The sequence below is a fragment of the Osmerus eperlanus genome, chromosome 25 (assembly GCF_963692335.1).
Source record: "Osmerus eperlanus chromosome 25, fOsmEpe2.1, whole genome shotgun sequence".
Lineage (NCBI taxonomy): Eukaryota > Metazoa > Chordata > Actinopteri > Osmeriformes > Osmeridae > Osmerus > Osmerus eperlanus.
This window is the reverse complement of record NC_085042.1, coordinates 3,814,796-3,829,346: the sequence shown is the minus strand read 5'-3', so window position 1 is coordinate 3,829,346 and position 14,551 is coordinate 3,814,796. Positions and strand designations below refer to the sequence as shown.

The 14,551-nt window shown below is 43.1% G+C and overlaps 1 protein-coding gene across 1 annotated transcript in view; it reads left to right on the top strand.

Moving 5' to 3' along the window:
- Positions 1-14,551, top strand: part of LOC134012322 (uncharacterized) — a 35,032-nt gene that overhangs the window by 3,700 nt on the left and 16,781 nt on the right. Inside the window, exons 6-16 of the mRNA XM_062452115.1 lie at positions 12-1,785; positions 1,915-2,082; positions 5,697-5,867; positions 6,677-6,789; positions 9,479-9,623; positions 9,747-9,866; positions 10,024-10,140; positions 11,742-11,796; positions 11,905-12,112; positions 12,353-14,126; positions 14,256-14,423. Coding sequence (XP_062308099.1) covers positions 12-1,785; positions 1,915-2,082; positions 5,697-5,867; positions 6,677-6,789; positions 9,479-9,623; positions 9,747-9,866; positions 10,024-10,140; positions 11,742-11,796; positions 11,905-12,112; positions 12,353-14,126; positions 14,256-14,423 — 4,813 coding nt within the window. The remainder of the gene's footprint in view (positions 1-11; positions 1,786-1,914; positions 2,083-5,696; positions 5,868-6,676; positions 6,790-9,478; positions 9,624-9,746; positions 9,867-10,023; positions 10,141-11,741; positions 11,797-11,904; positions 12,113-12,352; positions 14,127-14,255; positions 14,424-14,551) is intronic.

The following is a 14,551-nucleotide window of genomic DNA, read 5'->3' as shown; positions in this document are numbered from 1 at the left end:
TGGTCATTCAGGAGAGCTTTCTCATAGACTCTCACGTAAACTCAAATCTAAAGTGAAGAAGAAGTTTCAGACTGTCTTTGAGGGCATAGCTCAACAAGGAAACCCAACTCTTCTCAATGAAATCTACACAGACGTCTACATCACAGAGGGTGACAGTGCAGAGGTCAATAAAGAACATGAGGTGAGACAGATTGAGACAGCATCCAGGAAATCAGCAAGACCAGAGACAGCCATCACATGCAACAACATCTTTAAACCCTTAGCTGGACAAGATACACCTATCAGAATTGTTCTGACAAAAGGAGTTGCTGGCATCGGAAAAACTGTCTCTGTGCAGAAGTTCATCACGGACTGGGCTGAGGGACTAGCCAATCAGGAAATCCAGTTCATCTTTCCTCTGCCGTTTCGAGAGCTGAATTTGTTGGATGGAAAAGAGTTCAGTCTGATGGAACTTGTCCATCACTTCTTCTCAGAAACCAGACAATCAGGAATCTCCATCTATGACAAGTACAACGTTCTGTTTGTCTTTGACGGTCTGGATGAGTGTCGACTGCCCTTAGCCTTCAAAAAGAACAAGAGCTGGTGTGATGTCACAGAGTCCACCTCAGTGGATGTGCTGCTGACCAATCTGATCAAAGGAAACCTGCTTCCCTCTGCTCTCATCTGGATCACCACTCGACCTGCAGCAGCCAATCAGATCCCTTCAGAGTGTGTTAATCTGGTGACAGAGGTACGAGGGTTCAATGACCCACAGAAGGATGAGTACATCATGAAGAGATGCAGTGATAAGAAGCTGGCCAGGAGAATCATCTCACACATCAAGACATCAAGGACTCTCTACATCATGTGCCACATTCCAGTCTTCTCCCTAATGTGTGTGACAGTCCTGGAGCACATGCTGAGAACAGAGAAGAAAGAGAAGATGCCCAAGACCCTGACTGAGATGTACACAGCCTTCCTGGTGTTACAGACCAAACAGAAGAAGGTGAAGTATCATGGGAAAACTGAGACAGATCCACACTGGGATGAAGACAGCATTAAGAGCATTCTGTCACTGGGAAAACTGGCCTTTCACCAGCTGGACAAAGGCAACCTGATTTTCTATGAGAAAGACCTGACAGAGTGTGGCATTGATGTCCATGATGCCTCAGTGTACTCAGGAGTGTTCACACAGATCTTCAGACAGGATGGTAAAGTCTTCCAGGAGAAGGTGTTCTGCTTTGTCCATCTGAGCTTTCAGGAGTTTCTGGCTGCTGTGTTCGTACTTCTCTCATTCATCAACAACAATGAGAATCTGATGTCTCAGTCCACCTCAGACACATCTGACGTCCACCTCTACAAGAGTGCTGTGGACAAGGCCTTGCAGAGTAAGAATGGACACCTGGACCTTTTCCTCCGCTTCTTCCTGGGTCTCTCAATGGAGTCCAATCAGACTGACTTACGAGGCCTACTGACTCATACAGGAAGCAACACACAGAGCCATGAGGAAACAGTCAAGTACATCAAGGAGAAGATCAGAAAGAATCCCTCTCCAGAGAGATGCATGAATCTGTTCCACTGTCTGAATGAACTGAATGACCATTCTCTGGTGGAGGAGATCCAACAGTACCTGAGCTCAGGAAGTATCTCCAGTGTGGAGCTCTCATCTACACAGAGGTCAGCTCTGTTCTTTGTGTTGCTGACTTCAGAAGAGAAGATGGACGTGTTTGACCTGAAGATATACTCCAGATCAGAGGAAGGTCTTCTGAGGCTGCTGCCGGTGGTCAAAGACTCCAAAACTGCTCTGTATGTATAAAGCAATTTTAATAATGATATAATTTAGCACATACTGTGATGTGATATTTGATTATCGTATGATCCTATTGTACAAACTATGACTCTGATGATGTGTCGTGTTCTCCTTATATCATGCAGGCTGAATGACTGTAACCTCTCAGAACGGTGCTGTGAAGCGCTGGCCTCAGCTCTCCCCTCCTCAGAGCTTACAGAGCTGGACATGAGTTACAACGACCTGGGGGATTCAGGCATGAAGCTGCTCTCTGCTGGACTGGCGAATCCACTCTGCAAACTGGAGACACTGAGGTCTGTATTTTTGTTCTACATGAGTCAATAGCAAGGTTACAACCGCACAATGTCTTCGTATGGTTGATTTTAGACAATATTATTTATTCTCAAGTTGGGTATAAACATCATGCCAAGAATAAGATATGCTTTCTGTCATCAGTGAGGAGTAGTTTGATAAGTATTTGACGGTATTCTGCATACCTAGGTTGTAACGAGTGGTTATTTGAGTTATTGTTGCCTTTCTATCATCTTGAACCAGTCTGCCCATTCTCCTCTGACATCAACAAGGCATTTTGGACCACACAACTGCCGCTCACTGGATATTTTCTCTTTTTCGGACCATTCTCTGTAAACCCTAGAGATGGTTGTGCGTGAAAATCCCAGTAAAACAGGCGGAAACAGAATGTCAATAGACAGTTCCGTCGAGTGAATTCCAGTGCGCAATCACTTCTGTTCTGTCAGTGTTCGGAAACATAAGTGCAGACTTTTCATCTCACAATATGACCCAGCATGGATGGATCTACGTGTTTACTTCATCTCCAAAGAATGTATTAATTTAAATAAACAAGTTAAGAAATAATGTCACTTTAACTGTTTTCAAAATTCATTGGTTAATTGACATAACATAAGGCCTTAACTAAGCAGTGGGTTTTGACAAGTTATAATCAATTATGGCGTATCCGTTCTTTGACAACCCTGTGGATGCAGGTGTTCAGATTATACAAAGACTGTTTATCCCACCAGCCCAACGGGTCTTCAGAAACAGAAGTAATGCTTCCCTGACCAGTATCTGTGGAAGAGGTATAGGTTCAGCAGGCCCAGCGTAGTTTATCTTGATAGATTTTATTTAAAAAATACAAAAAAATACTGGCAACGTACTCAAGACAGAGAATCCCAGTATTGGGACAACTGGATACAAATGGATACATGATGGATGTTCTGCTCCAGCCTCATTTGACATTGTAGAATCAGGTTCACCACTGCTCAGGTTAGACTTAATCCAGGCACTGAAAATGGTCATTGTGGGAAACAGAGTAAAACTCAGATCAGAACAGACAGTGAGAGAAATAGTGGTTCCACCCTTACCTGCCCCTATAGCTTCACCTCTACCTACCATGGGCTGTGTGAAAATCTTGGTGCAGAAAGTAAAAGTAAGAGATTATGTGAAACCTATGCAGCAGAAATAGGAGGCTGCCCTCTGTCAGGAAAGCTGTTTCGGCTGAATTAAAACTTCTGCTAGACGCTGACATAATCGAGAAGATAGACCCTTCTCCCTATGTGTCGCCAATCAGTGTGACTCAACAAAAGAACTCAACAAGAATACGGATGTGTACGGACCTCAGGGAGCCCAACAAGGCGGTGGTAACTGATTGTTACCCCATTCCTCACACGGAGGAGCTCTTTTCAGAACTCAGGGGAGAAACCATGTTCTCCACCATCGACCTCACAAATGCTTACTACCAGGTTCCTCTACATGAGGACAGCAGAGACCTGACTGCCTTCATAACCCATGAGGGGCTTTTCAGATACAAGCGAGTTTGTTATGGACTAGCATCTCAGCATTTCAGAAAAGGATGTCCATATTGCCGCAAGGTCTACCTGGAGTTTGTGATGACATCATTGTCTACTCATCTTGCCGTGCTGATCATGAAACTCGCCTGAAAGCGGTACTCTACAGGTTACATGATGCTGGACTACATCTGAATACAGAGAAGTGTAAATACTACCAGAAAAACCTGACCTACCTGGGACACACCATAAGTCTGACTTTACGGATGCCTGCTTCTCCTGTCCAGAGCTACGTAAGCTGCACGTCTACATGACCAAAGGGTGGCCTGCGTCATCCAAAGGCCTGCCGACAGACATGATGCCTTACTACCAAATTAGGAAGGAACTTTCCATGCAAGAGTCACTTATTCTGAGAGGGAGTCACAGAATAGTGGTGCCAGTAAGGCTACGTTCTCACATGGTACACCGAGCACACGAGAGCCACCAAGGCATCGTCCATACAAAACAGAGACTCAGAGACCTGTACTGGTGGCCTAAGATGGATGCACTGGAGCAGTGTGTCATTACCACCTGTGTGTCCTAACAGTTGAATGATAAGACAGCAAAGGCAAAGGGACTTGCACTGGACATTGTGGGCCCATTTGAAAGGGGTCCTGTTGACTGTAAGTTTGCTATTACTATGATGGAGTACTATTCTAAGTGGCCAGAGGTGTGTTTTGCTCCACAATGTACAACAGCTACAGTGATACGTTTTATGAGCACTGTGGTTAGTGAAAAAGGAAACCCCATGGCTGTGGTGACAGACAATAGCCCACAGCTAACATCGTCATAAATGTCCTCTTTCTTGAAAGAACGAGATATCGCACACATCTGGACTACAATCTACCATCCAGAGGGAAAAGTAGAGCTGTAGAGAGACTAAACAGGGTGTAAAGAGAGCATCCTTACAGCACAATCCTGTGGAAAACTCACGTCACTGAGTTCCTTCCAGTTCCAGACAAATGAGAACCAACCTCTCTGTCAAGCCAAAGCTCACCACTGTTCAGGACCTAGAACTAAGAGACAGAGCTGCAAATAAACAGTTACACATGAAAGAGTACACTGATGCCAAAAGACGTGCTAAGACTCCTAAATTTCACCCAGGAAGTCTTGTGCATGTAAGAAACCCTGTGCATGTCAAGAAAGGAAAGTCAAAGTTCAGTGAGCCTCATAAAGTGACACAGCAGAAAGGAGCTCACAGCTATACACTGACGGATGGGAGAACGTGAGATGCTTGGTGCCTGTCTGTGCTGCCAGAGACATTCACTCTTCCAGCAGACGAACAGAGGCCGCGTGAGACTGCTCCAAGTGAAAGTGTTCAAAAAAGGAGCCAGCGAATTCGAAGACAACCAGACTGGATTACCAAAGGATGTATTGTGTTATTGTATCTCACTGGTGAATTAATCTTTTAAGTTTTATTTCACAATAACACAATCAAGCTAACTATTCCTGAACAGTGTCATATATTCATTGATAGTTTGATAATGTCAGTACAACAGTGCCATTGATCTCATCTATAGCACTGATAATAGGAGATACTAAACCTAGTATTGATCCTAGTACCGAGGGAATTGTGATCTGATTGGCTCAGAAAGACACTAGACAGTCTAGAACAAAAGATTCACTGATGGCCCACATTTCACATTATATGATTTAGAAATACCTCAGGAAGACCACATGATGTCTCAGTATACATTAGACATGATAGTTTTGGGAATATTCAACAGGTACAATCCATCTTAGTAAAATCAGCTTCTCAGGCAGGTTCATTTTTCACATTGGTTACTGGCTACTGTGCCAGTGTGTTCAAGTCAAATGTTATTTGTATAGCCCTTTTTCAAGCAATGTGGCAGAGGGCTTCACACACACCCATAGAACTGCACCTAAACCAACCTAAACCCTCAAGAAAGACGAGGACAAACTCTCAGGGAAACTCAGCAATTCAGTGGGAGAGTTCCACTCTTACAGAGGTGGTCGGTGTTGAAGAAGAGGTGCAGACCATAAGCAAAGCATCATCATGCATCAAGAGTAGAGGTAACAATGAAAAGTGTTTGTGATCCCTCCCTAATGATAACCTTCTACAGGCTGTCAGGCTGTCACATCACAGAGGAAGGCTGTGCTTCTCTGGGCTCCGTGCTGAAGTCAACCTCGTTCCTGAGACAACTAGATCTAAGTAACAATGATCTGAAGGATGCCGGCATGAAGCTGCTCTCTGCTGGACTGGGGAACCCACTCTGCAAACTGGAGACACTGAGGTATGTAATCAAATTCAACAAGAGACAACAACTAGTTACACAATATCACACACCACACACTGGCTGCAAGTTTGTGGTTAATTCAAGATACAAGGAGGCCGGCCAAATAATATTCAGAGCAGGCTAGGGTCATATTCTACAAGGTAGAGTCATTCAGGGACAGGGCGGCTGGCAGGCTCAGAGTCAGATCAGGCAGGAGGCCAAGCAGGGAACTAAGAGGCAGAAAAGACTAAAGGAGGTAGAAAAAACACAAGGAAGGCTTTTATAGGCATTACAAACAAAAACTGTCCCCAAGCAGAAAACACAGAGATAAATGAGGGTAGGAAGGAAGATGGGAGACACCTGGAAGGGTGGAGACAAACATGACATAGGTGAAACAGATCAGGGTATGACAGGAATCTGTATAAGACAAACTACTCCATGATATTATTGTAGGTTGACCTGGGCAGTATGTTTTGTATTGTTCTGCTAATGTACTGCTTCACATGTGGTTAACACCCTAACTCTGCATTAAAGGTTATGGGTCAGAAAAGGTGCCTTGTATACTGAGAGACCTGTTACTGGATGTAGTATGTAATACATTCTTGGAGTATTGTACAACTATGTAACTGGATGTACAATGTTCTACATATCAAAGGATGGTATTGCATTTAAGATAAAGGGAAAGTTAACCAACCAGGACAGACAGTCATCTGACTTATCAAACCTTCTTCGTGTTTGAGAGGAAAATGATCAGACTGATATTCTATATTTCTATTTCTAGAGGGTAGTAGTGTTTGTGATCCCTCCCTAATGATAACCTTCTACAGGCTGTCAGGCTGTCACATCACAGAGGAAGACTGTGCATCTCTGGGCTCCGTGCTGAAGTCAACCTCCTTCCTGAGACAACTAGATCTAAGTAACAATGATCTGAAGGATGCCGGCATGATAGATTGATGTAACTGTAGATTCTTAGCCATTTGTTGTTGAGTTATTCAAATCAATTATATAAAATAATCAAACATAATCGATTATTTAATTTCTCATTTCTGTTTTTTCACCTGTGTGTTTGTCTCAGTTCCTGCTCTGAGAATCAACTTTCAGCTCCTCCTCTTATTTCTCATGATGTATATACACAGGAATGTTCCTCATTCTGTTTCATATTGGCCATATATGGAGGTGTGTGGGGCCTGACATGAGAGACATGGGGTGGGGCAGGTAAAAGTGAAGTCTAAATATTTTAAACAGGATCCATTTGGTGACTACAAGAATCGGTAAAGCAGATTCTCAAACTGAAAAGCAGACTTTAAAGTAAGTGATTTTACAATATTCCTTCACAGTATCATTGTACACATACATGAACAGAGAATGTGATGTTCCAGAGTTACTTCATCTTAGTAACTAACCAGATTTTTCTAAGAGGAAGTGAAACAGCCTTTTGCTCAAGTCTGATGGCCGACATTTACGTAATACCAAATTAAAACAAATCCAACTACGATCTAACAAGATAAAAAAAAAAAAATGGTTTCACTTAATCAACCAGCCATGCTGTTGTTGGTCATTTATCAAGTCTTTCAAAATCCTATATTTACAATGACATTGCTGTAATCTTGTAAACTCTGCTCCTGTTTCGCCCGCGAGACAAAAATGCTGCCTCCCCCTTCCTCAGTTACGACGCACTAAATTCTAAAAAATATATTTTTTAGACGCTACATACATCGTTGGAAAGCTACGATTCTTGTGCTTCCATTGAAATAAACCAATTCAAGATCAAGTCGCAATAGCAAGCAAAGTCAACGTCTTTTTCCGGTGAACATTCCTTCAACAATGCCAAAGAAAAAAGTTGTACTCACCCTAAGTTGTTCAAATAGGTCCAGGTGTGCAAATCATGCCATCAAAACTTGATCTGCTTAAGTCCCAAGGGTTCAAAGTATCTAACCATGTAAAGTAATTCGTCCAAATACAATGTTTTACGTTCATGAATAGCCATTATCCTTTGTTTCATTATGCAAGTTAGCCGACGGAAGAAACAACTTGTTCACATAAAAGTGTTATTTTCTCCGATTTATCAACGGAGTATTTACAAAATGAAGGTCTCAAAATGTCCGTTGAACCCTCCCCTTTTGATTGACACCTTGTTCGACCCAATAGGAGCTTCCATGCCCCGTTGACAGCCCTCTAAAGCCAACTAGGTCTGTGCGTCCTGCCCCCCCCCGCCCCCCCCCCGCCCCCCCCCCGCCCCCCCCCCCCCCCACACTCGTTCTAAACCAATTTCTCGAACTGGCTTCGACTGGCTCTGAAATGAGCTCGTTAGCCTTGTAGCTGACAGCTAGCTGAAAATGCCAATACCTCATTTGTATGCGTCTGTGGAGCCTTCAAAATAACAGTCGATTGCGCAATATGGTTGACAGAATCAGTGTTCTTTGTGCGCCAATCCTTGGAATCAGATAAAGCACTCCAATGTGTTCATGCTTCAGTTTTTGTGTTTCAGTATTACTAATTAGGGATTTAGCTATTATATATGATATTTCTAAGTACCAGAGATGGGCCAGAGATAACAATTATGAAAAATAATACCTTTTTATTTGACCTTGACCTTGGTTACAAAGGGTCATTTTGGAGTCTCCAAAAGACCCTTTTAGAAAATTCCTGGATGTACTCTTATAAAAACATGTGTCAAATATGAATATATTGTGGTATTATGTTTGACTTTTGATTTGAATTGGGTAAGGCTTCAACCTGTGGTCCAATTTAGTCTTCCAGATAATACCTACCACCTCTAGGCCTATTCAGGCCTCTGTTTTCAAAACAAAATCTAGGCGGAAATTGAAATTTTCACTTTATTGTGTTCAAGCTTCTATTACTCAACACTAGAAGGACTGACAGGGGTCCTGACAACAGGGGACATAACTTCAGAGTGTCAGCTTTCAAAAGAGATCATTTACATGCATGTACTCCAAATGGTTCAAGAACAGCTTCCAATTTACTTTGGGTATGCTGTTTAGGCGTTTTCAGGCAAATTTAACAGGAACATAATCATACCTCCACACAGATACACGTCATAGGTTACTGATCCATCAAGGTTTTCTAAGAGGAAGTGAGGTAGTGCTCAGTACAGCTGATGGTGCAGTATGATGGAGTGGAGCTTGTTGTAAGAGGAAGTGAGGTAGTGCTCAGTACAGCTGATGGTGCAGTATGATGGAGTGGAGTTTGTTGTAAGAGGAAGTGAGGTAGTGCTCAGTACATCTGATGGTGCAGTATGATGGAGTGGAGTTTGTTGTAAGAGGAAGTGAGGTAGTCCTCAGTACAGCTGATGGTGCAGTATGATGGAGTGGAGCTTGTTGTCTTCTCTTATGTCAGTATGAGATACATGACAGATACTGAAGATACTGTTTTCGTTACATTGGTGTGTTGTCAATGTTTATTAATGATCAGTTGTTGTTCTGTATGTGTTTTAATTGAGTTGTTTACATCATAGAGGGGTGTTAGGAATCAGGGTAAAAAGTAAGTTATCCTATCCTTCTTCTCTTGAGGTAGCAGTTTAATAAGGTTGGATTCTAACTTCTAACTTGTTTGTTTACAGGTCTACAGGTCTGGCTTCAAAATACTTCTACTAATCAGACCCTGAAGAGGAACGTTCTGTATTTTAGAGAGTGGACGGAGAGAGGGGGGTGGTACTGCCTCTAAAATGAGTCCCCCTAGGGAGAGAGAGGAGGGGGTTCCTGCCTCTAAAATGAGTCTCTCTGGGGAACATGACATGGACACCAAAGCTAAGAGGTAAGATAAGAATCCATAACTGTTCATGACTGTTCTCCATCTCAGAGCTCAGCAGTGATATTATGACATCATCATTAGTCAGAATAAATGAGAGACTGAAGGTCTGTCTCTGTTGTGTTGAAGCCCAATCCAGCAGGAGAGACCAGCCTCACCTGTACCCAGCTGTGTGTCCATGAAGAGTGACAAGTCCATGAATCTACCTCTCTTCTTCAGTGATGGAGGAGGACCTTCTAATGAGGAAGGGTATGTATTGACCTCTGATGGTGTTCAATGTGAAAACTAATTTTCTGCAGTATAATGAAGTCATTATATTTTAGCGACAAATATTGTTACAAAGGATCAGTTTGGTCTACTTTAAATGATTGACTTTTGTAAAACCTTTGAATGTGTTTGTTAACAGGATCAAACGGCAGAGACCAGCCTCACCTGTACCCAGCTGTGTGTCCATGAAGAGTGACTGGTCCATGGATCCACCTCCCTCCTTCAGTGATGGAGGAGGACCTTCTAATGAGGAAGGGTATGTACTGACCTCTACTGGTTTTTAATGTTAAGGTGATCAATATTGTCTAATGTAATCACTAGATTCAGGATCATCATGTGACGTTTCTACTGAACGAAGGTTAGAACTCATAGCCTGTCTGATGTTCCGACCATGTGGTAGAATTACACAGTGACAGCTAGCTGTTATTTAACATGATGTCATTAACATGTGTAAGTGCTGTACCATAAGTCTTCTTTTTAGTTAGCAATGGTTTAACCACTAGACCACCATCAGGCACATCAAGCCCTTTGACCTCCTGGTTGTGTTTGATCAGTGAGAGACAGGACCACAACCTACCAGTCCACTGTGCTGCTTTAATGTTGGACTGACATTAACAGACACACAATCACAACACAACCACAACAAACTGGCAAAAAAGACCGCACAACACTGCAACTTCCCCAGACCAAATACAATAATGCATGGCTACCATTTGGTCATTCTATATCTTTGCAGAACAATATCTCAAAGCTGCTCTCTTTAATTCAGTAGAGACTTGAGGGACCTCCAGGATGAGCCTGTGAGTGTGTTAGGTGGTTACAACTTCTCAATATTAAAATACTTGTATAATAGCTTAACATAAAATAAAAGATAGATCAGTGACTGTTTGACAAACATAACCTTCCTCTCCCTACACACACATACACACATACACAGATGTATGGTCCTCCTAGTCATAACTTCCATGCACACACACACACACACACACACACACACACACACACACACACACACACACACACACACACACACACACACACACACACACACACACACACACACACACACACACACACACAGCATAACAGTCAGAGTCAAAGCCCTGCAGGTACCAGGCCTGGTATGAGCACAGCCCGGGCGGGGCTCAGCCCACTTAGACTGCTTGAGACCAGAAGGTCTTAAACTCCTGGGTGGAGGAGTGCTGCGGTGTCTAAAGCAGGCTGCTAGCAAACATGCAGCCCTGTGTGAGGTGGACCCTGATGTCATTCTTCAGTGTCTGGTTGAAACACACTGTGGTGGAAATTCTGAGAATCAGTCGTAATAAAATGGTATATGTCTCTCCATACATATTTATTAACAAACAAACAATTGAACACAGAAACAACCATCTTTAACACACAAACATTAGACAAAACACATAACAATCTGCAGATCGGCTCAAACACGGAGAGGGTCTAAAGTCATCACCTGTCTCCTGCATTTCATTCATCAGACAATAACACTAAACCATCTGGCCATGAAACATACGATCAGAGTCCACGTGCATCTAAAAGCACCTAAATACCTCAACAGATTCTGATGCCCAACACATCTTCAGCTGCAAAATTTAAAGGAGTGACATTTAATTTGTCAAACGTATGGTTTAAGGAAATTATTGATCACTCAGACAGCTAGTAAACAGGAAACCCCCTCATGGAAAGGAATGAATCAGCGCCATCTAGTGGTATAGAAGATAGTTTACTCTGTATCACTCTTAAACAGAGTGTCTGTGTGTATGCAGGAATGGAGACAGTTCAGTATTTTAGTCTTTTACTATTAGCCCATGTGGTTCATGTGTTGTCATCTCTTGTCCACAGAGATCAACAGAAGTCAGACCAGAGTCACCATGACAACTTGTCTTCTATATTCACAGTGAGTTTTGTGTTCATTTAAAGTACAAACAAGACAATCATTTTAATCCGATTGTACTACTGTGTATAGAGTTCCTGGTTCCTCTGATATCTTCCCTCCCTGTTTCAGGTGCTTGAGGAGACTTTCATCAGGTTTGTGAAGGAAGAGCTGAAGAGGATGAAGAGGATTCTGAGTCTGAGTCAGAGGGAGGACCAGGAAGTGGTGGACCCTGAATATCAGAAGCAGGAGAGCAGTGCCAGAGAGGGAGCTCTGAAGATCACACTGCACTTCCTGAGGAACATGAACCACAAGGAGCTGGCTGACACTCTGGAGGAAAGTAAGAGACTCCTCATTTAGTCTTAGTTGACCGACTGATGGTTTATGATGAAATATAGGTTAAGAGAATCAGAGTAATTTTCAACTGGCAAAGTGCAAGGATGGAAAATCAATGTTTATGTATAAGCCATCAATGTCTGCCATCATATTTAGAATAGGAAAAACTATTCTGAACAGTTAAGTAACTTTCTCTTGCAAACTAAAGCCCTGTTAAGAATAACATCTGTGTTTGGTCATTCAGGAGAGCTTTCTCATAGACTCTCACGTAAACTCAAATCTAAAGTGAAGAAGAAGTTTCAGACTGTCTTTGAGGGCATAGCTCAACAAGGAAACCCAACTCTTCTCAATGAAATCTACACAGACGTCTACATCACAGAGGGTGACAGTGCAGAGGTCAATAAAGAACATGAGGTGAGACAGATTGAGACAGCATCCAGGAAATCAGCAAGACCAGAGACAGCCATCACATGCAACAACATCTTTAAACCCTTAGCTGGACAAGATACACCTATCAGAATTGTTCTGACAAAAGGAGTTGCTGGCATCGGAAAAACTGTCTCTGTGCAGAAGTTCATCACGGACTGGGCTGAGGGACTAGCCAATCAGGAAATCCAGTTCATCTTTCCTCTGCCGTTTCGAGAGCTGAATTTGTTGGATGGAAAAGAGTTCAGTCTGATGGAACTTGTCCATCACTTCTTCTCAGAAACCAGACAATCAGGAATCTCCATCTATGACAAGTACAACGTTCTGTTTGTCTTTGACGGTCTGGATGAGTGTCGACTGCCCTTAGCCTTCAAAAAGAACAAGAGCTGGTGTGATGTCACAGAGTCCACCTCAGTGGATGTGCTGCTGACCAATCTGATCAAAGGAAACCTGCTTCCCTCTGCTCTCATCTGGATCACCACTCGACCTGCAGCAGCCAATCAGATCCCTTCAGAGTGTGTTAATCTGGTGACAGAGGTACGAGGGTTCAATGACCCACAGAAGGATGAGTACATCATGAAGAGATGCAGTGATAAGAAGCTGGCCAGGAGAATCATCTCACACATCAAGACATCAAGGACTCTCTACATCATGTGCCACATTCCAGTCTTCTCCCTAATGTGTGTGACAGTCCTGGAGCACATGCTGAGAACAGAGAAGAAAGAGAAGATGCCCAAGACCCTGACTGAGATGTACACAGCCTTCCTGGTGTTACAGACCAAACAGAAGAAGGTGAAGTATCATGGGAAAACTGAGACAGATCCACACTGGGATGAAGACAGCATTAAGAGCATTCTGTCACTGGGAAAACTGGCCTTTCACCAGCTGGACAAAGGCAACCTGATTTTCTATGAGAAAGACCTGACAGAGTGTGGCATTGATGTCCATGATGCCTCAGTGTACTCAGGAGTGTTCACACAGATCTTCAGACAGGATGGTAAAGTCTTCCAGGAGAAGGTGTTCTGCTTTGTCCATCTGAGCTTTCAGGAGTTTCTGGCTGCTGTGTTCGTACTTCTCTCATTCATCAACAACAATGAGAATCTGATGTCTCAGTCCACCTCAGACACATCTGACGTCCACCTCTACAAGAGTGCTGTGGACAAGGCCTTGCAGAGTAAGAATGGACACCTGGACCTTTTCCTCCGCTTCTTCCTGGGTCTCTCAATGGAGTCCAATCAGACTGACTTACGAGGCCTACTGACTCATACAGGAAGCAACACACAGAGCCATGAGGAAACAGTCAAGTACATCAAGGAGAAGATCAGAAAGAATCCCTCTCCAGAGAGATGCATGAATCTGTTCCACTGTCTGAATGAACTGAATGACCATTCTCTGGTGGAGGAGATCCAACAGTACCTGAGCTCAGGAAGTATCTCCAGTGTGGAGCTCTCATCTACACAGAGGTCAGCTCTGTTCTTTGTGTTGCTGACTTCAGAAGAGAAGATGGACGTGTTTGACCTGAAGATATACTCCAGATCAGAGGAAGGTCTTCTGAGGCTGCTGCCGGTGGTCAAAGACTCCAAAACTGCTCTGTATGTATAAAGCAATTTTAATAATGATATAATTTAGCACATACTGTGATGTGATATTTGATTATCGTATGATCCTATTGTACAAACTATGACTCTGATGATGTGTCGTGTTCTCCTTATATCATGCAGGCTGAATGACTGTAACCTCTCAGAACGGTGCTGTGAAGCGCTGGCCTCAGCTCTCCCCTCCTCAGAGCTTACAGAGCTGGACATGAGTTACAACGACCTGGGGGATTCAGGCATGAAGCTGCTCTCTGCTGGACTGGCGAATCCACTCTGCAAACTGGAGACACTGAGGTCTGTATTTTTGTTCTACATGAGTCAATAGCAAGGTTACAACCGCACAATGTCTTCGTATGGTTGATTTTAGACAATATTATTTATTCTCAAGTTGGGTATAAACATCATGCCAAGAATAAGATATG